Below are 27,875 nucleotides of genomic sequence, written 5' to 3' on the forward strand. Positions count from 1 at the left end.
GAGCTAATATATGTGTGTATATGTGTGTGCTTGTGTTGTTTGTAGGTTGATGAGCAGATTCTGACACTCAGCAGCATCGCGCAGCAGCATAACGGCGTGGAGTTCTCCGTGGACCAGAATATAGTAACTGTCGAGTTACCGTCTTACAATATGACCATCTTGTTCGATGGCAACACCGCACATGTGGCAGGTACTGAACACTATATTACAGTTTGAATCAAATAATGCTATCTGTGCTTGTTAGGTTAAAAGTCTTTCATTTCTTCCTCACATCCACCAGGACAAATTGAAGCTATGGAGGGTTTGTGTGGCAGCCTCTCTGATTCCAGCAAGACAACCAGCCTAGCTGCAGAGAAGTCTTATTCCTCCAGCCTCCCTGGGTACTTTTTAGACTGATATAACTTGTTTTTAATAATGAAGTCTTCTTCCTCCAGCCTCCCTGGGTACTTCTTAGTCTGACTGATATTGCCTAATATTGTTTAAAATGTAATGTAATTTGTGTTTCCCTCTAGCTGTGAGATTCAGCACACAGACACAGTCGACAACTCGATCGACTGCAGCCTCGCCACCGACCAGTAAGAGCTGACTGTTATTTGCAACCCAGTCTCACGGCATTTCGTGTTCACCAACACGATTTTTAATCTATTGATTCGTGTTCACCAACACGATTTGCCCCTTTTTTTCGTGTTGCACAGCACGATTTTAAAAGCAATGTATTTCTACTGCCTGCAGCAGGTCTTTTTCTCCGGTCGGGTCGTGGAAGACCGGAAGCTGTGTGGTTCATAAAAACATGTTCTTACTCAATATCAAGCCACAGTTATTGCTTTTATTTGAAATCGTATAATTTCGGACTTTTGTTTCCGTCTGTGAGGAAAATAAATGGCTCAAAGCCTCAGAATACGGAAATCTGTATTTTTAAATATATTTTTCCTTCTAATTCGATATTCTTTTCAAAATAACACACTGTTATTTACTCACCAATAACACACAATTATCCTTGCTTTTATTTATTGGTTTAATTCCATAATCTCTGGCTTTTTTGGTGTCCGTCAGGAACTGAATTTCAAAATAATGTAGCGATCCTGATAGGCTACTCAGGGTGTCACTTAGGCATCCCCCGTCTCTCTGCCAATCATAGAGCTGCACCGTGATGGTGGCTGAGGTGCGGGCCTGTGGTTGGTGGAGCGGACGGGGGAGGGCGGGGAGTTGTGACGTGGACAGTGCTATATCTTGTGGTTGGTTTAGGAAATAAGTGAGTGTGCGGTAGAACCCACGAAGTGTACTTGACCTGTTATCATCTGTCTTCAAACTAGTTATTAAAGCCTAATAACTACAAGCCTGTCTCCGACTCATCTTGGGAACGTTACAATAAAAATAACCGGAAACAGACGTAGGCCTATAAGGGACATTTCGAGCATTATTGCGATTGTCAACATTTCTGAGTTTAGGATGGCCGAAGACACTACACTACCCATAATCCCCAGCTATCGTTTAGGACTACAGTCCCCGTAAGGTTACGCAGAGCGTCAAACAGCTGTGTGAAATGGAACGAAACCACGCCAGACTATCCAAAACTGGAATCGAACGCCCCCCCAGAACTACACATGCTGGCTATTGTGTTTCGCAATATGTTCTATGGGACGTCTCGACTGAACGTTTTCGTTTTCCCCACAATTAGAAGTTGCCAGTATTAAACACATTGGTGTTATCAAATGTAAAACATATAATTAATAAATGGGTGAAAATCGCCTGTGTCCATAATGCGCAGCATTAATACCCACATGACAGCTCATTGTTACTTTTTTATTCTACTCCACTACAATTCAGAGGTTAACCTGGTATTTTTACTCCACTGCATTTTTTTGAGTTACTTTGCAGATTCTGATTAATTATGTGAAATATAAACAACCCTTAAATCAGACTTTAGTTACACCTGAGTAAAATTCAGGTAAGGTGATTGTCAAGTGCCAACAATCAGGAGAGATATTTGATAGTTGGTGCTTGAGAAGACTAAACATGTATCTGCAATTGACATGAATGGAAACGAGTAATAAAGTATATTCATTACTCGTTATTCTCTACTAATAGTTAATTAAAGACTGTATATTATGGCTATTTTGCACATCCCTTTCAAGATTTTCAAAGGTGTATTGACATATAATATACACAACTACGGTGTAGTTATGCAATGAATGAAACACTTGGGTCACAGGTTCCTCAACAGTGCATTACAAGACATCTATCAATATGTGTGTACCTCCACCATTAAACTGTCATATTCTGCACATTTCTTATTCTATCTACATACATAAGAGTATAATTCATATGTATAATATCAGTTAAAATAAGTGCTTCAACATAGTTAACATTGCAGGAAAGCAATATATTAGACGTTAAGTACTTTGTCAGGCTTAATATTTATCTATAGATAGATACCCCCAAAGTTTTTTTCTTATTTAAAAGAAGACCTTAATCTGTTATTTAATGTTTAAATAAAGGTTCATTCGTTTTTCTGTTTTGCACCTCCTCCTATTAATATCTTTGTACATTCTGCACTAAACTGTTTTATTGTAGAGATCACTTAGAGTATCTTCTTGATTTTTTATATTCTATATTTATACTTTCCCCCTATGAAAGTATGTACTCTTAATATTTTTTTAATCAAATAAAACACAATAATTCAATAACGTGCTTTAACCACTAGGCGGTGCACACAAGGTACACACAGCCATAATCACTTTTTATTTATTATTAGTGTAGGACACTTTTGTTTTCGTACAACATCTGAAGATGTGTAGTTTTATTCGTGCTTTCACATAATTTTACAGCATATTGCTATACTATTTCAGACTCAGTATTTACATACATTCAAAGAAAATCAGTAATATCTTTAAAAACTACAGTCCTTTTATATCAGCTGTGCACCGTTATGGTGTAAATATAACCAATCTGTGAATTAGATCAAATGTAAAAGTCAGCCGAATTAGTGTTGATACTGCAAGGAGACGTATTGTGTTTAGAGAAATTGAAGATGTTGTTTAATTGTTGAATATATTTATGATCCACGTCAAGTATTCAGTTTCGGCGGCATTTTCTCAGTTTTTCCAAAGGTCTTCTCATCAGGGCTCTATAAAGAAAGAACTACGGCAGATCTGTAATATACAATGCAGCCGAACCGTGTATTACAATGCCGTTATGTGATGACTTTCAAAGAGAAAAGCAAGAGCGCTCGGAATTAAGTATTATTTTATTCTTTTTAAATGTTTTCCGGATTTCATATCATATAAACACCAAATCCCAGCATGCATTGCGGCTAAAACATCAAATAAACGAGCTTAAAACCATAGCTGAGGATCTTGGGTAATCGCTCGAAATGCCTACGTCTGTTTCCGGTTATTTTTATTTTGAAATTCAGTTCCTGACGGACGCCAAAAAAGCCCGAGATTATGGAATTAAACCAATAAATAAAAGCAAGGATAATTGTGTGTTATTGGTGAGTAAATAACAGTGTGTTATTTTGAAAAGAATAACAAATTAGAAGGAAAAAAAGATTTTAAAAATACAGATTTCAGTATCCTGAGGCTCTGAGCCCCATTTATTTTCCTCACAGACGGCAACAAAAGTCCGAAATTATACGATTTCAAATAAAAGCAATAACTGTGGCTTGATATTGAGTAAGAACATGTTTTTATGAACCACACAGCTTCCGGTCTTCCTCGACCCGACCGGAGAAAAAGACCTGCTGCAGGCAGTAGAAATACATTGCTTTTAAAATCGTGCTGTGCAAAAAAAAAGGGGCAAATCGTGTTGGTGAACACGAATCAATAGATTAAAAATAGTGTTGGTGAACACGAAATGCCGTGAGACTGGGTTGTTATATGAGCAGGGATGTTTCTGACACTGTTCAGAAAACTGATCATTTACCCCAACTCTTCCCCTCTGAACAGCTGTAATCTCCTGAGGCAGGCTCCCTTCTCCGCCTGTCACAACCACACCAATCCAGAGCCGTTCATCACCGCCTGCACAGAAACTTTGTGTAACTACCGTCTAGTTGATGGTGTCGACTGCCAGTTCATGGACGCTTACGCCCAGTCCTGCAGTCTGAAGGCAGACATCACCCTGGAGGACTGGAGGTCATCAACCACCTGCTGTAAGATTTACTTTTACAATCGCCCAGAATCTGATAACAGAACAAAGAAAAAGTAGTTTAAACATTTTGTAGCCAGAGATGTGAAATGTGTGTGTGTGTGTGTGTGTGTGTGTGTGTGTGTGTGTGTGTGTGTGTGTGTGTGTGTGTGTGTTGTGTGTGTGTGTGTGTGTGTGTGTGTGTGTGTGTGTGTGTGTGTGTGTGTGTGTGTGTGTGTGTGTGTGTGGTGTGTGTGTGTGTGTGTGTGTGTGTGTGTGTGTGTGTGTGTGTGTGTGTGTGTGTGTGTGTGTGTGTGTGTGTGTGTGTGTGTGTGTGTGTGTGTGTGTGTGTGTGTGTCGCTGAAGTCCCTGTTTGTCAGCAGCTCTGCAGTGAACATGAGTTCTGTGGAGAGAAAAGGGGGCGTGGCCACTGCCTCTGTCGGGGTGTGTTCGCCTCCAAATACACGCCAACCAACTCTTTAGGTACAGAAACACACAGCAATGACACACAAGAACACAACAACACAGACTATAACAACCCTTGTTGTTAAATACCAACAATGTGCAACATATATATATGCCGTTAATAACTGTGCAATATATACCTGGCTGCTAAATCCTCAACTGTTACAGGATGTGTATTTTGTAAATTGTGTAATTTTTGCACCCAGTAACAATGTTAACGTCCCCTCTGTGGGACTAATAAAGGGATTCTGATGCTGACGTGTAGCTCAACTCTAGCTTCATCAGAAAACATATATTTAGTTTAGTTAGAAACTTCTGATCTTTACTGAAGTGTTGGTGTGTTTGCAGGCGAGCCGGCGGTGTGCAGGGAGGAGTCGGCCTCTGTGACTCTGGCTGGATGTCTTCTGGCTGACAAAGGCATCGATTACTCAGTTTTACACCTGAACGACCCCAACTGCAAGGGCCAAATGGACAACGAGACCCACATGGTGACCTTCGGATTCGACAGCAGCAACATCTGCGGGACGGAGGTCGTGGTGAGTGAACGTATTTAGAAGATTCCTGAATGTCCTCTTCCAATATGAGAGTAACATGATAACAAAGGTATCCCAACTGTAGCTGGGTACATGACAGGATGTCTGATTACCTAGAAGAGCATCAGGACTGTTTGAGGCATATGATAGCGATGTGATTAATATGATGATTCAGCCTCTATGGAGATAGACATATGACAAGCATGCTCATTTCTGACGTGGAGCTAATCTGAAGTAAACATTGAATACTGCTTTCTATTCCTCCATCTTGTGATTGTGTAACTCCCTCTCTTGTATATCAGCATGTGAAGGACACTGTTCAGGAACTACTTGATGCTCTGTATGTGATGACTACTTCCATTCTTGAGAGGATCAGAAATAAATAGATCTGTTTGAAGCTCAAACTGGAGACCATGAGATTTCTCTGTCAGGACTGTTAATGACCACGAGGATAATGTGAGTGCTGTGATTAAATTAACTTAACGTTTTCTTTCACATTGCAGAAAAACAACAGCATGATCCTCTACAAGAACGCCATCATGACGAGGAACATGTCAGAGTACGGCGTGATCACGCGTCACAACCAGATCCAGATCGACTTCTCCTGCCTGTACAAAGAGCCGGAGATCAAGAGTTTCGCCTTCAGGATCAAAGACAGGTGAGCTTCTCCTGGTCCTTAAAGTACCGCAGCTCCAAGCTTCACACCGCTATACTGCGTGTGTTTTTAATAACAAATGTATTTTGGATGGTGGATGTACAGAGATAGTCTTTTGTATTTGTCTTGTAAAATATGACATTCAACGTAAAATAATAATTTGTTTGTATTATTGTTAATAAGTAAGTTCTTTGAAATAAATCAAATTACATGTGTGTGTGTGTGTGTGTGTTCTGCAGCTCTGTGGTGCAGGGGCTGACCTCTGGAGAGTGGAACTACACCCTGCAGATGAGCGCCTACCTGGACCAGAACCTCCTGTATGTCGTGAAGCCAGAGACAGAGCTGCTGCTGAACCAGAGGATCTGGTTAGAGCTGAAGACGGAGGGTTTGGACGAGAACAGAGTCTCCATCGTGACTGACTCCTGCTGGGCCACCAGCCAGTCGTCTCCAAACGGCAGTCTGAGATACGACCTCATCAACAGCGGGTGAGAAATACACAGATCTGAGATAGCATCCAAAACACCTACTTTGTTCGTGAGCCTGTGGAAATATCTAATAAGCAAAATAAAACACCATTTCATTTTTTGTATTTGTTCCGTTCATGGTATGCACAACTTAATGTATAACAATTAGTTACAAACCATGTCTCTATAAACACACCGTACCCGAAAAGAAGCAGGGAGAAGAAAATAATCTGATATTACCTGCCCCTTTCTCAAAATAAATAAATAAATAGAAATAGATGGTCTTTCCTTCATATTTTCAAGGAGGAAAATAAGAGAAACACAAAAACTTTAAACAAATACTTAGTTCCCACTTGACAGTTAACGGAAAGAAACAAAACAACACCAAACATCACATGAACAAGGAAAAGTGCAACTTCTGAGTCCTACTGGACCACGAGGGGACAGGACAACCCAGTCTCACGGCATTTCGTGTTATAGTCACGACATTTAATCTATTGATTCGTGTTCACCAACACGATTTCCCCCTTTTTTTTCGTGTCACACAGAACGATTTCAAAAGCAATGTATTTCTATTCAGGGTGTGTACGGGTGCTGGAAATCCTTGAAAATGCTTGAAATTCTACGAGGTGTTTTCAAGGTTTGAAAAGTGCTTGAATTTTGGGAATGGTGCTTGAATTTGGGATAAAGTGCTTGAAATTGTACATGCTTTACTTCACTTTTTAGGTTAAAAGAAAATAAAGAAGTCAGAGCGCGCTTAATTGCTTCGCTTTTACATAAAACAGCTCTGCTCCGGCCTTCCCGCGCAATGCGCGTGACAGGCAAGTGTTTTTGTTACGTGTGACCTGGGCATTCTGATGAGAGTGATAGACAGAGGATAGTATGCCAGGAGGTTGCAGTTTCAACGAGCGTTGGCTAGCAGAAGACAAATACAAGCCATGACTAAGACGAGGGTCAAGCCCACGAGTAGCCTCCTGCAAAGTTTGCAAAAAATAGCGATGCGAGGACTGAATTTCAAAATAAAATAACCGGAAACAGAGACACACCCACTGAACTGATTACCCAAGATCCTCAGCTATGGTTTAAGCTTGGTGATTGGATTGTTTAGCCGCAATGCACGTTGGGATATGGTGTTAATGCGATATGAAATCCGAAAAACATTTAAAAAAAAAGAAAATAATAATTTATTCCGAGTGTGCTTGCTTTTCTCTTTGAAAGTCATCACATAACGGCATTGTAATACACGGTTCGGCTGCATTAAATATTACACATTTGCCGTAGTTCTTTATTTATAGAGCCCTGATGAGAAGACTTAGACAAACTGGAACTGCCACCGAAACTGAATACGTGACGTGGATCATAATAAATATATCAACAATTAAACATCTTCAATTTCTCTTCACACAAAACGTCTCCTTGCAGTATCAACATTAATTTGGCTGACTTTTATATTTGATCCAATTGGTAGATGGTTATATTTACACCATAACGGTGCACAGCTGATAGAAAGGGACTTGTAGTTTTTAAAGACATTACTGATTTTCTTTGAATTAAAGAATGTAAATACTGAGTTGAAAGAATAGTCAGGGGTTGCGGGTGATGGGAGACACATCTATGGAATCAGAATTTCAATAGCTTACCATTAAATGACACATACCTTTCTGTCTGTGATGTTTTACAAATCAGATATTAATGTGTAGAAGTAAAACAAATTAAATATAGCAATATCCTGTAAAATTATGTGAAAACATGAATAAAACTATACATCTTCAGATGTTATACATACATAAGTGTCCTTCACTAATAATACAAAGTTAATGTTGTTTTTCATTCATAGCATAACTTCAACGTAGTGGTGTATATGATATGTCAATAAACCTTAGAAAATCTTGAAATCTTGAAAGGGATGTGCAAAATAGCCATTATATACAGTCTTTAATCAACTATTAGTAGAGAATAACGAGTAATGAATAAACTTTATAGGGATCTGCAGATAAATGTTTAGTCTTCTCAAGCACCAACTATCAAATATCTCACCTGATCGTTAGTGCTTGACAATCACCTGCCCTGAATTTTACTCAGGTGTAAAATTCTGATTTAAGGGTTGTTTATATTTCACATCATTAATCAGAATCTGCAAAGTAACTAAAATAAATGTAGTGGAGTAAAAATACCAGGTTAACCTCTGAATTGTAGTGGAGTAGAATTACAAAGTAACAATTTGTGTGTGTGCTTGCATGCAGGGCTGTGTGATGCGTAGTGCAGTAGATCTGTGGTAGTAGTGCTTGTAGTTAGTGCATGCTGCTTCTGCTTGCTACTCTGCTTTCAGCTACTGCCGCCGGCTAGCCCTCCTTGCGGAGGGTGAAAAGAGGAGCCGAGTGTGTAAGTCTCCTCCTGCTGGTACAAAGCCGCTCCACCGCCAAGACTTCTGCAGTGCCTCCTCGCGGCCACACACGGTAACTGGGTACCGTGAGGTCCCAGGCTAAACTGTAGGGGATCTCGGAGCAACAGTGGGCCCCAGAGGCAAGGCGCGCAGACCCACCGGTGTGTGGACACGCCCTGGCGCCTGCCAACCACTGTCCCAGCTATGGGCAAATAGCAGGAGCAGATGGGGCTCATAGCCATGGAAGGCAACCTATCTAGGAGAAGGACACTCTGAACTAAAACAAGGACTAAGAGGAGTTGCGCCCCCCAGTCCTTAATCAGCATAGTAATGCCTACCATGAAGAACAAAGTCATCTCAAATCCTATACTTCCAATGGCGGGAGTCCGCAGGAACATCGCAGCGGATGGTGGTGCTGGTCCTCCTTCCGGAGGACAACGTGACCCCAAACCAGCAAGGGAGGGTCCTGTCCGATCACAGCACCCCGTCCAATGCACTCATGCGTTGTCGGAGACCATTCGTAATGGGAACCTTCAATGCATGTACTGTGAGAGAAGAAGCTAGATTGGTAGAACTAGCACACTGTGCTGAGGAACGGGGAGTGGAGATCCTGGGAATCCAGGAACACAGAAGAGTGCACACTGATGACCTGATCGTGTATTGCAGAGTGGAGAGATGCAGGTTCATCACTGCATCTGCGTGGCGAAACGAGGCCCAGGCTGCAACAGGGGGCGTAGGGCTAATGCTGGGTCCTCTGGCGCGTAAGGCTCTCCGTCGGGTTTATCATCACACCGATAGGATCCTTATTGCAGAGTTCTCAGGCCACCCAGTAACAACAGTCATAGTTGTGTACTCACCCACCAACGTGGCACCATCTGAGGAGGTGGAGAAGTTCTATGAGGACCTTGCAACAGCAGTCCGAGATGTCCCAGTGCACAACTTCCTGGCAATCCTGGGTGACTTCAACGCAAGGCTTGGACCAGAGGACGTACCCTACCCATACCACGACTCTACCAACCGCAATGGCGCATACCTCACGGCCCTTCTCATGGAACACGAGTTACTGGCAGGAAAATAACAGGCAAGAGATGGACCTTCCAAGATCGAGCCACAGGTATGCTACGTCAGTTGGACTACATCAGGGGTAGTCAACACGGTACCGCGGGCACTTAGTCGCCCGCGGGAACTTAGTCGCCCGCAGGGGCAACGTGAGTCGCCCGCGGGGCATGTTCTAAAAATAGCTCGCCAAGCAAATCCAAAATGTATAAAATACACAAAACAAAAAAGGAAATGTAATTAAAAGAATCTACCCTATGCATAAACGAAACCTAAATCATAGCGAACTCTATCTACTTACTACAACTCTATATCTATCTAACACCCCTCCTCCCCCCACCCCCACGATGAATATCGACCAATCACGTTCTTGCTTGATTTGCGGGACCAGTGTTGCAGTCGGGAAGAAAAGCAATGTGGAGCGGCAGCTCACCGCTGATTTTTCTTCTGGCAGAATCTACACAACCTATCAGCCCCATTGAACAGCCTATCATGCCAGCCTATACAGCACATGAGGGGCAGAGTTTTACTCTGTGTGTTGCAACTTGCATATTTATTTATTAGACTTGACGCATACACACGCATGGCGTAATTTCCACTGGGGACAGGGGGGACATGTTTTTTACAAATATGTTTATTATTATTTTTTAACGCAAACCGTCATCGCCAAGGAGGAGCACACAGCCTCTGTGAGCGAGCGAGACAGAGAGAGCGAGCGAGCTAGGGAGGGAGGGAGGGGGAGAGAGAGAGAGAGAGGGAGAGAGAGAGCGAGCGAGAGAGCTAGGGAGAGCACACCTTTTTCTATTTAATATAGATAAAGTAAGAAATCATTCCAATGTGTACTATAGGACAGTCAAAAAAAAAAACAGTTTAAAAGGGGAGTGATTAGTAACATATGCATAAATAAAAAGAAAGAATACTAACTAGGTAAGATAAGAATAAACCAGTTTAAATGATTTGTTATTGGTTGTGATCATATTCTAAAGATGATTGGATCATTGAAAAGTATACAGCTCCCTTTCATATGAGTGTTGAGAAATGTATCCATAAATTCATTGTGTGCTCAAAGTGCACCAGATTGATGCATTTCACTTCAACATGTAAAAAAACATCTTCCCCGGGGAGCATGCCCCCGGACCCCCCTAGAGGAGGTGAGACCCGTCCACCCCCAAATAAAGCAGTTAAAAATAATTAAATTGCATTCATGTTCTTTTAGTAAACACTGCAAACTGGTCCCACAGACCCAAACAGCACACAAAGGTTAAAGGTAACCATATAATAATGTTAAAATGTGCTAAATATATACACTGCAAAAAACAAAAAAAGAGGAGTAAAAGTAGCCCCCGACTTGTTTCATTTTTTAAAGTAGCCCTCACCCTAAAAAAGGTTGGTGACCCCTGGACTACATACTTGTGAGTGGGGATGGGTATCGTTAAGGTTTTAACGGTACTACTACTTTTAACGGTACTCTTATCGGTTCTTTTGGAGAAAAAAATAAGGGAAACTAACTAAACAAATTGTGAACAAAACTAACTAGCTTTTTATTTAAATAAAATTAATAATATTTCACTTCAAAAGAAACAACAATGCTTTAACAAATCTTATTAAATAATCTGATGACAGAATAGCTGAAACAAAAATAAATAACTCAGTTACCTCTAATCATTAACCCATGTTTTTATAATGTAGTTAACTCCGTGTGTTGCTGCTAGCATACATAACACCTGACGTGGAAACGTTACTCGTGGACGGGGCTACAGAGCTACTAGAAAGACAGTCGAACCCGGTGCATTTCTCCGTCTGAATGTGGAGCACTTTTGCTAAATGTTTCGACAAATTGCTCGTGTTACCGCCCTTACATGCTAAACTCTTATTGCGCTTTTGGTAATGAGGATTGTCCACATCGAGACGGGTAAAGTTTAACCACACCTTGGAGCGCGTTCTCTCTGCCATCTCCTCCGTGTGTGTGTGTGTGTGTTACTGCATGTAGCAGCTTCGTGTGTGTAAACTGCCCCGCCCCCTCGCACACAGGCGGGGGAGAGAGAGAGATCTCTCGACTGGATTGGTAAAATCGAAAATAATCATAGACGCATTTTGCAGTCTTTTTGCGTATTAGAAACGGAGTTGGCGACACTAAAACTGCAATATAATGTTTGTGTAGCAATAATACATACAACATATATGTTTTACATGTCTCCAGTACCGATAAAAAGACCGATAACGTTGGAGTTTAACGGTACCACGGTCTTTAATAATTCAGCCCCGGGGCCCGTTTAATACAGAGGCTCGGTACCCATCCCTACTTGTGAGGCAAAAGTGGAGGAACTCCATCCTGAATGCTGAACCGTACAGCACGTTCAGCTCTGTGTGCTCTGATCACCACGTGGTCTCCATGAGGGTGCGACTGAGCCTCAGGGTCCCCAAGCCAAGCCCCAAGATCCGGCATGACTGGAAGGCATTCACAACCGACCCTGGCCTTCAAACCAGGTATACGGAGCAGGTTAGGAAGCGCTTTCGGCAGCTGGATAAGGGAGCGGAGCCCAGCAGCGAATACAGGAGATTCGTTGTTGCAAACGAGGACACGACCAGGCTTTGTGTGCCCGTGCTGGACAGAGCCAGAACCTCCCTACGGTCCAGACATCCGGAGGTCATAGCGGCACGGGGTAGGGTGGAGGAAGCACGCCTCAACTTTGAGCGTGAACCAACCTTGGAGAGACGTGGGGTACTGAACGAAGCCAAACAGTTTCTCTTCAGTACCTACGACACCATCAAAGGGGAGGAACTGATGGAGAGTGTGCGAAGAGTGCAGGCAGCGCAAGGTGAAAGGCAATATGGGGAGGCCTGGAGGGTCATCAATGAGATGACTGGGCGGAAGAGGACTAAGGAGGGACAGGTTGAGGGACACAGCCCAGAGGAGAGGGTGACGACCTGGTTCAACCACTTCCAAAGCCTGCTGGGCACAACAGCGGATGGAGCTGAGGAAAGTATACCAGCATTCCTCCAGAACCTGCCCATCGACGATGGTCCCTTCACAGCCAGTGAGCTTGCCAGGGCGAAATCCACAGTGAGAGAGGGCAAAAGTGCTGGGCCGGATGGCATACCCCGGGAGGTCTTAAAGAACTGTGATCTCGATGACCGCATCCTAGACTTTTGCAACCTCGCTCTACTGCACAACATGCAGCCTGGTATATGGTCTCCAACATCACCCCGGTGCCGAAAGCTGGAGACCTCTCAAAGCCAGACAACTACGGAGGCATCAGCCTGACATGTATCACCGCAAAGGTTTACAACCGGATGATACTGAACAGGATACGGCACGCCATCGACCCTCACCTGAGGGAGAACCAGAATGGCTTTCGAGAGGAGAGAACCACCGTAGCCCAGATCTTGGCACTAAGGAGAATGAGGAGGTGAAAAAGGATAACCTGACTGCTGTACTGTGCTTTATCGACTTCAAAAAGGCATTTGACTCGATCCACAGAAGCACAATGGTGAAGATCCTTGAGGCATACGGTGTCCCTCCCAACCTACTCCGGGCCATAGAGACCATGTACGCAGGAACAAGGGCCAAGGTGGTGACCCCAGATGGCAACAGCGAGGAATTTGACATCCTGGCGGGGGTAATGCAAGGGGACACCCTAGCCCCCTTCCTCTTCATCATAGTCCTGGATTATGCGCTCAGGAAGGCCATCAGTGGACGAGTGCAGGATCTTGGCTTCACTCTAACACCAAGGAGGTCGAGACGATACCCCACAGTAGTCCTGACAGACCTGGACTATGCGGACGACATCAGCCTGCTCTCCGACAGCGTGGAACAAGCACAGGAACTCCTGAACAGAGTGGAGTTAGAGTGTGCCAAGGTTGGCCTTTGGCTAAATGCCAAGAAAACTGAGGTTATCACCTATAACATCTTACCGGAACATCCACCTCTGAAAACAACAGAAGGCACTGTGCTTAAAGAACTCAAGGGCTTCAAGTATCTGGGCTCATGGGTCAACTCAACCGAGCAAGATCTCAAGGTGAGGAGAGCACTTGCATGGAGGGCCCTGAACGGCATGACCAGTGTATGGAACTCCAACCTCCCCCGTCAAATCAAACTCAGCTTCTTCTATGCAACAGTAGAGTCTGTTCTCCTCTATGGCAGTGAATGCGGGACCCTGAAGCCAACCCTGCAAAAGTCTCTAGACGGATGCTACACCAGAATGTTGTGAGCAGTACTTAACATCAGCAGGAATGTACATGTAACCAACAAGATCCTGTAAGAGGGAATAGGGTGAGCGAGAAAATTGCAGCCAGGAGAATGAGACTAGCAGGACATTGCCAAAGGCATCAAGAGCTGCCAGCCAGCAAATTGGTGCTGTGGGAACCAACACACGAGCATCGGTCACGAGGACGTCCGACACCAACATACGCTGACGTACTCAAGAATGACGCAGGAGCACAAAGTACCAATGAACTGGCCAGATGTATGGAGAACCGGGATGACTGGAAGTGACAATGGAGGGCTCGTCTGAGGACGACCTAGAGATGCGCTGTCATGTGGGTATATATTAATGCTGCCCATTATGGACACAAGCCATTTTCACCCATTTATTAATTATATGTTTTACATTTGATTCTTCTTCTTCGAGTCCGTGGCAATCTCAGATGTCGTTCTGCCAGTATCGGGCACACGCCACAGCTGATGGGGTATGTTCTGCCAGGTCTTCTGGACTGCACCGGGGGGCATCGGCACATTCCAGTAGGTGGGACATTGTCTGCACTGATCCACAGCTGCACGTGTCTTCTGTGGTGTAGTTCCACACTTTCATCAGTGCTTTGCACCTCCCCTGTTCCACACGCAGTCTCTCAAGTGACTTCCAGGTTGTCCAGCCAAGGTCGTGGCCACTAGCGAGGCTTTCCGTTGGTGTGATTCCTCTGTCCAGCCATTCAAGAGCTTGTGTGTCATTTATTTGCCATTCATCTTCCCAGATGTTGGTCCTTGCTGCTTGTTTAGTTGTCTGGAGGGGCAGGACTGTCTGCACAAAACTGGCTCTGGATCGGAGCCTGCGTGGGGGTGCTACGTGGCCATGCAAGGGGTGTCTGATGTCTGTCTCCTGTGTTCTCCGTTCATCTTGAGCGATACCTAGTCGTCTGATGTGCGGGGGAGAGATGCCGGCTAGCGCATAGAGGCACGGGGACAGGTGGTGTTCTCCTGTGGGTTGGCGGCGGTGTTGGTTACGGCCGTTGGCCACCAGCTGTGATGCAACCGAGTTTGCTCTCCTCTCCTCTTTCTCTGCTTCGATCTCTCAGGCAAAAAGCACTTTCTTTCAAGATAAGATCCAATCTTCCTATTCCAATCCTAAAAAACTATTTTCCATCTTCTCCACCCTCTTGGACCCTCCAAAAGCTCCTCCCCCCTCCTCACTTCTGTCAAGCGACTTTGTTACCCACTTTGAAAAAAAGGTTAATGATATTCGCTCTTCTTTTTCTGACTCACCTTTACTCACCGCTGGGTCACCAGACCTTCCTTCCACCAACACACTAACCTCCTTTTCCCCTCTCTCTCCAAGTGAGGTTCTTACCCTCATTACCTCTGCCCGCCCTACCACCTGTCCTCTGGACCCTATCCCTTCAAACCTCCTTCAGACTATCGCTCCTGATATTCTACCGTCTCTCACCCATTTCATCAACACTTCTCTAACTTCTGGTCACTTTCCAAACAGTCTCAAGGAGGCAAGAGTAAACCCTCTCCTAAAGAAACCCACTCTCAACCCGTCTGATGTTATAAACTACAGGCCTGTCTCTCTCCTCCCGTTCCTGTCTAAATCACTTGAACGCGCTGTCTTTAAACAACTCTCCTGTTATCTCAATCAGAACAACCTTCTGGATCCGCACCAGTCTGGTTTCAAGGCAGGTCACTCCACAGAAACTGCTCTCATTGCTGTCACGGAGGAACTGCACACTGCCAAAACTGCATCCCTCTCCTCTGTCATCATCCTGTTGGACCTGTCTGCTGCATTCGACACGGTGAATCATCAGATCCTCCTTCGCACTCTCCAAAAACTTGGAGTTTCTGGCTCTGCACTTTCCCTCCTCACCTCATACCTGAAAGACCGTACCTACAGGGTGACTTGGAGAGGGTCTGAGTCCGACCCTTGTCAATTAACTACGGGGGTCCCTCAGGGCTCTGTTCTTGGTCCCCTCCTCTTCTCCTTGTACACAAACTCGCTCGGATCAGTCATTAGCCCGCATGGTTTTTCTTACCACTGCTACGCTGACGACACCCAATTAATTCTGTCCTTTCCCCGCTCAGAGACCCAGGTCGTCGCACGCATCTCTGCTTGTCTAGCTGACATCTCTCAGTGGATGTCTGCTCACCACCTCAAGCTCAACCTTGACAAGACTGAGCTGCTCTTCCTCCCGGGAAAAGATTGTCCAACTCTTGACCTGACAATCAACATCGGCACCTCAGTTGTTTCCCCGACTCAGACTGCAAGGAATCTGGGTGTGACCCTAGATAACAACCTGTCCTTCACTGCAAACATCGCTGCTACAACCCGCTGCTGCAGATACACGCTTTACAACATCAGGAAGATACGTCCCCAGCTGACTCAGAAAGCGACTCAGGTTCTGGTCCAGGCTCTCGTCATCTCACGCCTAGACTACTGCAACTCCCTCCTGGCTGGTCTACCTGCATGTGCCATCCGACCTCTGCAGCTCATCCAGAATGCAGCGGCTCGTCTGGTTTTCAACCTTCCTAAATTCTCCCACACCACTCCGCTCCTCCGCTCCCTTCACTGGCTTCCGGTAACTGCTAGAATCCACTTCAAGACACTGGTACTTGCTTACCGTGCTGCGAATGGATCTGGCCCTTCCTACATCCAGGACATGGTTAAACCGTACACCCCAGCGCGTGCACTACGCTCTGCATCAGCCAAACGACTCGTTGCGCCCTCGCTGCGAGGGGGACCCAAGTTCCCATCGGCGAAAACACGTGGGTTTGCTATCCTGGCTCCAAGATGGTGGAATGAGCTCCCCATTGACATCAGGACGGCAGATAGCTTGCACATCTTCCGGCGCAAACTGAAAACTCATCTCTTTCGACTCCACTTCGAGCGTTAGAACGATTAACGAAGCACTTTTATACTAATAAAGGACTGGATTACCTAAAGCCAGTTGAGTAGCACTTGAAATGTTTGGCTCTATGAAACCTGATATACTTATATGATTCTGTTTTCTTCAAGGTTGTGTCTTCCTGGTCGAATGTACTTATTGTAAGTCGCTTTGGACAAAAGCGTCAGCTAAATGCAATGTAATGTAATAATGTAATGTAATGTAATGTAATGTTTGCTGTGACTGTTGTGATTATGGGTGGTGTGGTGTGGTCTTCGCCAAGACGGTGGATTGTAGCCCATTTGATAACACCAATGTGTTTAATACTGGCAACTTCTAATTGTGGGAAAAACGAAAACGTTCCCAGTAGAGACGTCCCATAGCACATTTTGCGAAACACAATAGCGAGCATGTGTAGTTCTGAAATGTTTTTTGGATTTCATATTGCATTAACACCATATCCCAACATGCATTGCAGCTAAAACATCCAATCACCGAGCTTAGCTGAGGATCTTGGGTAATCAGTTCAGTGGCTGTGTATCGCAATGATGCTCAAAATGTCCCTTATAGGCCAACGTCTGTTTCCGGCTATTTTATTTTGAAATTCAGTTCCTGACGGACGCCAAAAAAGCCCGAGATTATAGAATTACACAAATAAATAAAAACAAGGATAATTGTGTGTTATTTAGAAAAGAATAACAAATTAGAAGGAAAAAAATATTTTCAAAAAAATGCAGATTTCAGTATTCTGAGGCTCTGAGCCATTTATTTTCCTCACGGACGGCAAAAAAAGTCCGACATTATACGATTTAAAATTAAAAACAATAATTGTGGCTTGATATTTAGTAAGAACATGTTTTTATGAACCCCACAGCTTCCAGTCTTCCAAGACCCGACCGGACAAAAAGACGTGGTGCAGGCACGAAACATACTACCAATAGAAATGCAATGCTTTTAAAATCGTTCTGTGTGACACGAAAAAAAGGGGAACATCTTGTTGGTGAACACGAATCAATAGATTAAATGTCGTGACTATAACACGAAATGCCGTGAGACTGGGTTGGACAGGAAGTGTAAATCAGAGGGTTGTGGGTCATAATAGTAATAGCCAGAAATGCAGACTGCAGATTCAGAACATCCTGATACTTTACATATTATGTTTGGGGCATCATAAGAAAGGTCTGCTGCTGAACATGTAGTCATGATGTCTGTGTTCCTGTTCCTCAACAGATGCCCGAACGCTAACGATGAGACGGTGAGACTGAGTGGAAACGGACAGGGAACCTCCAACGTTTTCTCTTTAAACATGTTCGAGTTCAACGGAGGAAACAGAGAAATCTTCCTGCACTGCAAACTGGAGCTGTGCGTCAGGATGGGAAACTCCTGCCAGCCGGTAAGAAGAGACTAGAAACACAATTACAATCTAATGTTTTTTACTTAGATGAAGTTCTGCATCTCAGAAGAAGAAAATAGAGTCACCTATTTGATAGCCTACTGTTAGTAATCTGAGGCTCATGCTAAACTAGCATCTTGATAATGGTTATTTTTAAGGCACCCTATTGGTCAAAGCTAACTGAGGTTATTTAAGCTAACTGAGGTTATCCAAGCTAATTTATTTGTATTACTTCAGGTAACTTACTTTGTTACAAAAGCTAACTTTAGCTACTAAAGCTAACTTACTTAAGCTAATTTAGGTTATTTACGCTAACTTTGGTTATTTAAGCTAAAATACTTGATGTCATTTCTTTAATAACTTACTTTGGTTACTCAAGCTAACTGTAGATACTCAAGCTAACTGTAGCTACTCAAGCTATCCTTAGGTTGTCTAAGCTAACTTCCTTAACGAATTATTCCTCCAGTCAAAATTGTTAAAATGTACAGACCTGGTAGAATTCCAAACGGCACAAATCATGTTTAATGCAAATAATAACATTTTACCAGGAAACATCCAAAAAGTATTCACTCAACGAGTGGGGGGATATAGTTCAAGGAAACAATTTCAATTCTAAATTCATAGGGTCCGTACAACCAGAAGAACTTTTTGTATCTCAGCCTGTGGAGTGAGACTATGGAACAGTGTGAACGTGGAGCTAAAGCCATGTCCAGACATTAACCCTAACCTGTGGAGTGAGACTATGGAACAGTGTGAACGTGGAGCTAAAGCCATGTCCAGACATTAACCCTAACCTGTGGAGTCAGACTATGGAACAGTGTGAACGTGGAGCTAAAGCCATGTCCAGACATTAACCCTAACCTGTGGAGTGAGACTATGGAACAGTGTGAACGTGGAGCTAAAGCCATGTCCAGACATTAACCCTAACCTGTGGAGTGAGACTATGGAACAGTGTGAACGTGGAGCTAAAGCCATGTCCAGACATTAACCCTAACCTGTGGAGTCAGACTATGGAACAGTGTGAACGTGGAGCTAAAGCGATGTCCAGACATTAACCCTAACCTGTGGAGTCAGACTATGGAACAGTGTGAACGTGGAGCTAAAGCGATGTCCAGACATTAACCCTAACCTGTGGAGTCAGACTATGGAACAGTGTGAACGTGGAGCTAAAGCGATGTCCAGACATTAACCAGTTCAAGAGGAAATACAGAGAAATTATTTTCTCGAGGTACAGGGATGGGGAAGGTGTTTGACTATGTCTGTGTGTATGTGTGTGTGTGTGTGTGTGTGTGTGTGTGTGGTGTGTGTGTGTGTGTGTGTGTGTGTGTGTGTGTGTGTGTGTGTGTGTGTGTGTGTGTGTGTGTGTGTGTGTGTGTGTGTGTGTGTGTGTGTGTGTGTGTGTGTGTGTGTGTGTGTGTGTGTGTGTGTGTGTGTGTGTGTGTGTGTGTGTGTGTGTGTGTGTGTGTGTGTGTTGTGTGTGTGTATACATTTACACATGTGTATATGTATATATGTCAATCAACAGTTAAAGCAGATTAATAATAATAATAATAATGATAATTATTGCAGATTATAAATAAATCATTTAGGGACAAGGGGGTGAGATTAAATAAATTATACTTATTCTCACTCCTTTTCGAACACTAGATGTGGGACTGTTGATGTTGCTAATGCTGTTGTTGTAAATGTCATTTTTTGTTTTGATTTCTCTTACATGACTATGCACTGCAACATTTTATTTGTAATGATTAATTGTACTTGTTCGAAATAAGATGTATCAATCAATCAATGTTATTACTTCAGGTAACCTTCTTTAGCTACCAAAGCTATATTACTTACTTAAGCTAACTGAGGTTATCCAAGCTAACTTATTTGTATTACTTGAAGAACACATTAAAGAAAAGCTGTAGGTTTTGTTAAGAGTGTCTCGGTTGTGTTTATGCCTTACATACTTGGTATACAAACAGTGTTTTAAATACTTAAATCTGTCCATAAAGTAACGCTCCTCTCTCTCCCACAGACCTGCAAACCTCGCTCTCGCAGGAGGCGCAGAGCCTCTAAATATGTGGACAAAAACCCAGCCATCATCTCCATGTCCTGGACGAAATAAAGACCATTGAGTAAGAATGTAATATGTGTGTTTAACTTTAATCCAGTGCCATCATCTGCAGGCAGCTCCGCAGTGTTTGCCCCTGTGTGCAGGGATTATTAAATTCTTTAAAAAATATATATAGACTAAACTGCAAAGAATAAATCCTGACGATAACACCTGAGATAATTGACGATACCGTTGCCTCTGATTCAAAACAGATGAATCACCCAAGCTATTAAGACACTTAGATATCTTACATATTTTGTGCAATAAAGATAATGTCCCTTAATGTTTACTTTCTTTCTATACCTACTTTAGACAGATTCGACCTCCTGAATGCAGAAACTGAATGTTTGTGTTGAAGTTTAAAGAAGCATTTCAGCAGGAAGGAAATCCTGAGCTAAATGGGAATCATAAAATATGAGTTATGAGCAGGTGGAAGTCACGACTAATGAAGAAATACATAAGAACAGTGGTTGCTGCTGAGTGTGATTATGTGTTGTAATAATGACTAATACAATTGAATAAACGGAGTAAGTAAATCAAATATGAGCTTCAGTGATTTATTCATCTTTTTCAGGAGTATATTAGTATTTACTGTGTGACATGTCTCCATGCTTTAATGATCAAAAAGCTCTTTATTTTAATCATACTTTTCTCATCTGCTCTGATTGGTTAGCTGTAATAAGTAAGTAATAATAAGAATAAAGCTATTTTAAATTGAATGTATATAGGTCATTCCAGAATTGGAGGACATTTCATGTCCCCCATATAAAAAAACTAATAATCCATGCCCAAAATGCTAAAACATGCACTTGTTGTGTTAAACATACTTGTCTTGAGACAAAATGTATATAAAGTTGTAGAAAAAGTGGTTTCAAAATATTATTTAAATGATCAAATAGCTCTCGAACATCCCCTAAAATGGCATTTTTCTCTTGTCCCCGCTTCTTGGTGACCAACTTGCATGTCAAATATAACATTTAAAATAGGGATTTTATTTACTTTTGTTGGTATTATTCTATTGATATATGTCTCTTGTAATGGTAAAACCAATTTGTTAAATCATAAACATATTTTAGATAACAGTAATTTCGCACAGAAGGTGTGTCCCTCAACATGCGTTCAACCCTGTTACCCAAACCTTTTTAGATTGGCACAGGAAGTGAAAAAATTGTAAATCAGATGACACACAGGAAGTGACATCAGCAAGCCTAGTGCCATGGGTAGACCAAAACTAAATCCTCTCTTTTATTTTTCATATTTTTACAATCTTTTCAGTCTTAAAAGAGTGTGGCACTCTGACCCACTCAACCCTGTTACTGATATTATCAGAATAAAGCATATTCATTTCAAAGTTATCTTTCTTTCATTAGATATCCAAGTTTGTCCTTGCCTTGAAAGTAGCATTACATGCTACATCTAGCAATAATTCCTGAGGTTAAAGCTCAAATTAGCATTGATTTTCAACCCTGTTACTATAATTAGAGTAGCAGGGGTAATTCTTCATTGGAAAATATTAATTTGATGCCTAGCTGGGCAAATCACTTTTTTTGATGGTTTATTATCTGTTTTTCCTAAATAAAAGGTTAATTTTTCAAAAATGTTGGTGTCTAAATTGTCCTCCAATTCTGGAATGACCCATATTTGTATTTGTTATGTCTCGATGCCAACTGCCTTTATATGTAAATAATATCCTACTTTTAAATGTACATTATCTTATTGCATTAAAAAAAAGAATGAGATAAAAGTCTGTGCGTCCTGGCAGCGTGATGACGTCATGTTACCGTAGAAACAGGAGCATCGATTTGCTGCTAACAGCTAACAAGAAAAACATTATAATCTGAGCTCTGTAACGTCCCTTAATTCACTTTTAAAGCCTATCGACTCACCGTGGAGGTTTTCTAACAGTTAATGTCACTTTTTACTTCAGGTGTTGTCAGTTAACGGTTAGATGTGGTGTCTGAAAGCGATTAAAAAGGCTTATGGTGAACACGCTGCTAATGCTAACAGATGTGATTAGTTATGTCATCCGTTATATTCTGTGACCCCCCGAGAGAAAACACGTGACTAAATAACAGGTGAGGTGTGGAGAGCGGACTAACGGTCACCTTTCAACACAGGGTGCTCTACAAACATGAACAACATTTAAAAAAGAGTGCAGCAGAAACACATTATGAAATGGCATTTAAAAAACAGTCAAAGAGAATACAATAAACATAAAACAAGCTCATATATAAAATACATGTTATATATTGTGAGATATGAAAGGCTTGATTTAAAAAGGACCATAAGGTTTCATGTAGTTTGTTCCAGATATTTGGAGCTTAATAACTGAACTGCTCCATGTTTGTAATGTAGCAGGAGATCACAATAAACCATTCAATGCTTTTCAAACCAGCAGCAGTATTTAAAAATCAGTTCACTGACAGACAAGAAGCCAGTGTAAAGACCTGAGTGTATAAAAGGCTGGACCTTTTATATATGATAATAATAATAATAAACTAGCACCTGTCAAAACCTAGTTAGAAAAGCAACAGGCAGCCATATTTCATGGCCTGGGATCAAATCCTTGCCGAATGAAGCATAGATGAAAGTCTCAAGATAGATGATTGAACTGCAGAGGTGGGAAGTATTGGAGTACACATACTTTGTTACTGTACTCAAGTACATGTTTCTGGTATCAGTACTTTACTCCACTACTTGTTTTTCTGACTACTTTGACTTCTTACATTTTGAACATATACCTGTACTTTCTACTTCTTACATTTTGAACACAAATACCTGTACTTTCTACTTCTTACATGTTGAACTCAAATACTTGTACTTTCTACTTCTCTCATTTTCCAAACAGCTGGTTCCTTTAGTCTGAATGTGTGTTTGGTGCGTGATCATTATTATTTAGAGTCATTGCGTGCCTATTGATTTGAACACGATCCGTGTATCCATCATTTCCTGGTCTTCTCTAAAGAAGAGGGACCAATGGAAACGTTGTCATGTTGCCGTTGTTCAGCATGGAAACATTCATTAGCTAACAATGACATTATTGTTCTATTAATATAAAGGGAGGTCAGGTACTCTTTAAAACAGCTGCTAGTTATGGGTACTTTCTACTGAAGTACATTTCAAAGCCCTCTTTACTTTTACTTGAGCAAAGAAGTTTAGTCAGTATTTCTACTTTCACCAGAGTATTTTTAAACACGAGTATCTGTACTTCTATACTTGAGGAAAGGATGTAGGGAATCGCAGTGTCTCTCTCTCGCTCCCTCTCTATCAGTCGCTTGTCAATCTTAATAGTCAATGAAATTAGGGAGTCCAAATCAGCTGGAAGCTCAAGAGGAGCCAACTGATCCTTTAATGTGCCGGACAATCCATAAAGGAAAGCATCAAACAATGCTGATTGGTTCCAGTCACTGTCCGCTGCCCTGGCGCAATCCAACGAGTGCTCTGGCTGCCCCGCCCAGGTGGGATGTGCTGGAAGATCTTGGTGAAGGTCTCAGAGAAGAGATCGAGGGAGTCACAAACAGGAGACCTTCGCACCCACTCTGCCGTCGCCCAAGCCTCAGCTCGGCCAGAAAGGTGGGAGATAATGTATGCCACCCTTGAGCGCTCAGATGGGTAGCATGCAGCCTGCAGCTCAAAGTGGAGGCCGCACTGAGCCAGGAAAGCCTGACAATCACCGGAATCCCCAGAAAAACGCTCTGGTCGGGAGAGGTGAGGAGACAGGGTCGGAGTTGGAGACTGGACTGGAGTAGGATCCACTGGGGAAACAGACAATGGGGGAGCGGGAGGACTTGGCTGGAGTAATAGTTTTTGGATATTTTCGACCAAATAACAGACTTGCCCACCAAAAGACGACAAAACAGACTCCTGTCTCTCGGCCATCAACTTTAAGTCCTGGCGAAGCCCGGTAAGTTCCTCCTCTTGGTGGTAAATCCTCCTCCCTTGACTCTGAAGAGCAGCCCGCACAGAATCCTGGTCGGCTGAGTCCATGCTGGCCAGTTCGTACTATCAAGCACAAGTACGGGCACGAGCAAAAATAGGACTCAAGAGCACAACCAGGCTAAAAAGGTCTTTAGTCAAGCGTTTAATCCAAAAGGCAAAATTGTAAGAGAATATTTTCATCTGATCTGTTTATAGAGTCTTTTATGGTTCCTTAGAGTCTGTGATACTGCAAACATCTGCTTGTAGTCAGTCAGAGACTTCTCTGTAGGTTGAGGTCACAGGACAAACGCTCCGATATCCGTGGGGGGGTTTGAGATCTGGCAGCATCTCTTTGAGACAAGCAGATCATTGTCTTGCATCGGCTAATTGATTATACGTGGGCTTTCTGGAAGCCCGCCTCTCCTCGTGTTGGTTAGATGTTTTGTGTCTTTTGGGTTCAGAGATCGCTGGTGAAACACGGGACGGTGTGCAACTAAGTGATCTCCCCGGCCGTTATTGTCTGTACTGTGATCAATAAAACTCTTCAGTGCTTTTGGCTAACAACGGTTCCAGACTCCTTCATTCTACCTCAACATTGCAACAACAGAAGTTTACCTTCACATTTTGGCGTCTACGAATAGGATGCCGAGATTTCTTCAGAAGGCTGGTAAGTGCTTTTTTTCAAATCTATTTGAACAACTGCCTTACCAGACTCTGTGATTGACGGTATCACAATTATCTGTGAAACTGCGCGAGTGCAATTTGTTTTGGTCTCTCCACTGTACATTTGAAGGCTTAATTATAACCTGAGGAATCGGTGTCTAGGAGATTTCTATCTTGGCCGGTTTTTCCTGTGAATGCTGCTGGGGCAAGTGCCAACAAAAGCAAGCACAGCTCATGTATAAAACAATAAGAATATTTGGGGCTAATAAATAACCTCGGAACATCGACTTTTAACGATGTCCGCTGTGTGTGGTTTCTAGAATTAAATTACTGGACAATCACACACTGCAAATATTCGGAGAGACCTTAAGGAAAGCATCAGCAAGGTGGAACCTCTGTTTAAAAAAAAAAAGAAGCAATGTGAGGATTTGTAATTGAAACAAATTGCCGAATTCTGGAGATTTCAACGGGTTTAAATCAGACCTATCCGTTTTCGGGTGTCTGCTCAGGCTGCACGAGGGAGGGCGAATTCCATTCCCCCCTGTGGTGAGCGGCACACGAGTAATGTTTAAGAACACAGACTTGTATTTTCTGTTAATCACACCATAAGTTCAAGAACTAAATTGAGCTATTAAATGGGAAGGGTCGTGGCAGAATATTACGTTCACACTGTGTTTAATAAACTAACGGATTATTGAATTGGCTGTTGTTTAAAAAAAAGAAAGAAAAAAAAAAAGCACTGAATTAATTAAAACAATCGCTGCTCTCGGTCGGTTGAGCAGTTTTACTACTACATTTGCATAGTGGTTTTGATTGAGAATAAGGTAGTTATTGCTCATCAACAGATTGAATATGGCTGAGAAGAGCCCATATTAAACAGATATTTCAGTGCTCCCGTTGACGTTTTCCGTAATTCTCGGACTAAATTAAACTGGATGATTTTTTGGCCAGGGCACTGATTTTGTTGCGAGTACATGTTTGTTTGTCTAATTGCAGTGTTTGTTTTTATTGTACTAACCGTTAAACATGGGTAATACTGCCTCCACAAACGATTCAGTTGGTAAGAGGAAAACCATTTCACACACAAAGACACTTAAAAAAAACCCGATTGCAGAAAACCACTACACGCATTTGTTTTCTCCTAACATGCCGTCTGGAATTGTCGGAAGAACTTTGGATTGGTCTAAAGTTATGCCGTTTACATCGTTACTTTGCGAACACTCACAACAGATTAATCAGAAAGGATTGATTCGATTTGATTGGCCTCTGACAGGTAGTTTTGATATGGCCGTGTTGTGGCAAGCATTTAAACTGGTGGAAGATAATTCAAATTGTTCATGGGATCAAGGATACATGACAGAATGTGTGAAAGCCTGGATGACTTTGGCAGAAAAGCGGGGTTATGAAGAAAGGAAAAATGCAAAATCTGTTGGCAGCGAGCGAGGCTCCATTGAGCTCAAGGCGCTTATTGATAAAGTTTCTCAATGTGCAAAAAGTTTTCATTTGCTTAGCCTAGAGGCTGCTTTTGATGTGAGATCAGAAAACATGTCCAGATTCAGGGAAAGACACGGTGAGAATGTTCCAGACATTGCAAAATCCATAATTTATGATTGGATTAAAAGACAAGGTAAAACTCCAACCCCATCTCAGCTCATTTGTATTTTGACAGACGCAGGGCTGTTGGACGGAGAGCAGGCTGTATCTCTCTGTACGAAAATAATTCCCGCGACAGAACTCTCAAATCCCGTTGCGAGAAACTCCGATGATGATCTGTTAATAACAGCTGCAGCTATGGAAGCAAACAAGAGACAGAAGTATTCGAATTGTATTAGACACCGAATTTATAGCATTGAAAATAATTACTTTGAAAATCATGTATCTGAATGTTTTTGCTCCGAATTTACCTATGTGAAATAAAAATGTAAAAATTCAAGTGAAAAAAATTCGAATGTTCAAATTCAGATCCCAAAAATTCGACGTCAAAAAATTCGATGTCAAAAAATTCGGTGTATAAAATTCGATGTCAAAAATTGCGATGCAGCATCATCCGGGCTACTCAGACAGGATAAGCAATCGAGCCCTAATGCAATCAAACTGACTTGGCCTATCAGAGCACGGCTTTGTCAGTCATGTGATCACAACAACCCGGGAGAAAAATGACGGAGAACAGCGGGGCTCGCCGCTCGGGTAAGTAGTCAGTTTGTGCTCTTTATCTTACAAGCAGTGAGGGCTCGACAGCATTTGTATCTTACATTAGCTAAATGAGTGAAGTAGCCTTGTGCCTTGCTGTTAGCAAGCTCCGTAGTTATCATTAATTGAAGTGAATCACAACGTTACCGTGTCCTTTTGTGTGTGTGTGTGTGTGTGGGGGGGGGGGGGGGGGTGACGGTTTGCAAAGTAACGTAACGATCACTTCGGTTAGAAGTCAAGTAGACCATGCTACACTATACGAAATACTCTCTTACAAAAGCCCTGCATTTAAACATGTTAATGTTACTTTAGTAAAAGTATGCTAGTATAATTAGCAACAAGTGTTGTTAGAGTATTTAAAGTAGACACAAGTTATTCTATTATATTATATCATTTGATTTATTGTTATTACCGATGCACGAGTTGACTTAACTGTTGTAGTTGAAGCTCATTTGAACAATGAGCTAACTAATTATTACTTTCATAATGGTGTAATGTGCCGACTATTTTCTACATTAATAGATGAAGGTCTGGTTTGTTCAAACTCTCAAAATAGTAGGACCAGAGCCCGAGAGACTCTAGGGCTCTGAGTAGGACATGCTGTCATAATTACCCAGAGTCCGAAGTGACACCTTTACAATGTTAAAGCTGTTGGATAAATGTAGTGACGTAAAAACTAAAGTATTCAAGATAGTGTAGTGGAAAAGAGATAATGTTTTTGTTTTTTAAATGTTACCAAAACAAAATCTCTTGTTTTGGACTGACAGTAATGATTCAAGAAATAGTAGATAAATAAATACACACACATCAATGTGTTGTGGATGGAACACAACAAAT

At 42.3% G+C, this 27,875-nt stretch overlaps 1 protein-coding gene across 1 annotated transcript; it reads left to right on the forward strand.

Annotated features, from left to right (window-relative positions):
- Positions 1-294: 294 nt before the first annotated feature.
- Positions 295-20,808, forward strand: LOC117535545 (pancreatic secretory granule membrane major glycoprotein GP2-like). The gene is made up of 9 exons (XM_034200059.1): positions 295-380; positions 513-575; positions 3,948-4,150; positions 4,486-4,608; positions 4,939-5,126; positions 5,627-5,781; positions 6,018-6,263; positions 18,007-18,169; positions 20,190-20,808. Exons 1-9 carry the CDS (start codon positions 295-297, stop codon positions 20,277-20,279), a joined length of 1,317 nt encoding a protein of 438 aa, XP_034055950.1. The 3' UTR covers positions 20,280-20,808.
- The last annotated feature ends 7,067 nt before the right edge of the window (positions 20,809-27,875 follow it).

The sequence above is a fragment of the Gymnodraco acuticeps genome, unplaced genomic scaffold (assembly GCF_902827175.1).
Source record: "Gymnodraco acuticeps unplaced genomic scaffold, fGymAcu1.1, whole genome shotgun sequence".
NCBI classification, from domain to species: Eukaryota; Metazoa; Chordata; class Actinopteri; order Perciformes; family Bathydraconidae; genus Gymnodraco; species Gymnodraco acuticeps.

Coding starts and splice junctions, on each gene's coding strand:
- LOC117535545 (XM_034200059.1), top strand. CDS start 295: ATGGAGGGTTTGTGTGGCAGCCTCTCTGATTCCAGCAAGACAACCAGC. Junction 5,782..6,017: donor GCCTTCAGGATCAAAGACAG/GTGAGCTTCTCC, acceptor TGTGTTCTGCAG/CTCTGTGGTGCAGGGGCTGA. Junction 6,264..18,006: donor TACGACCTCATCAACAGCGG/GTGAGAAATACA, acceptor GTTCCTCAACAG/ATGCCCGAACGCTAACGATG.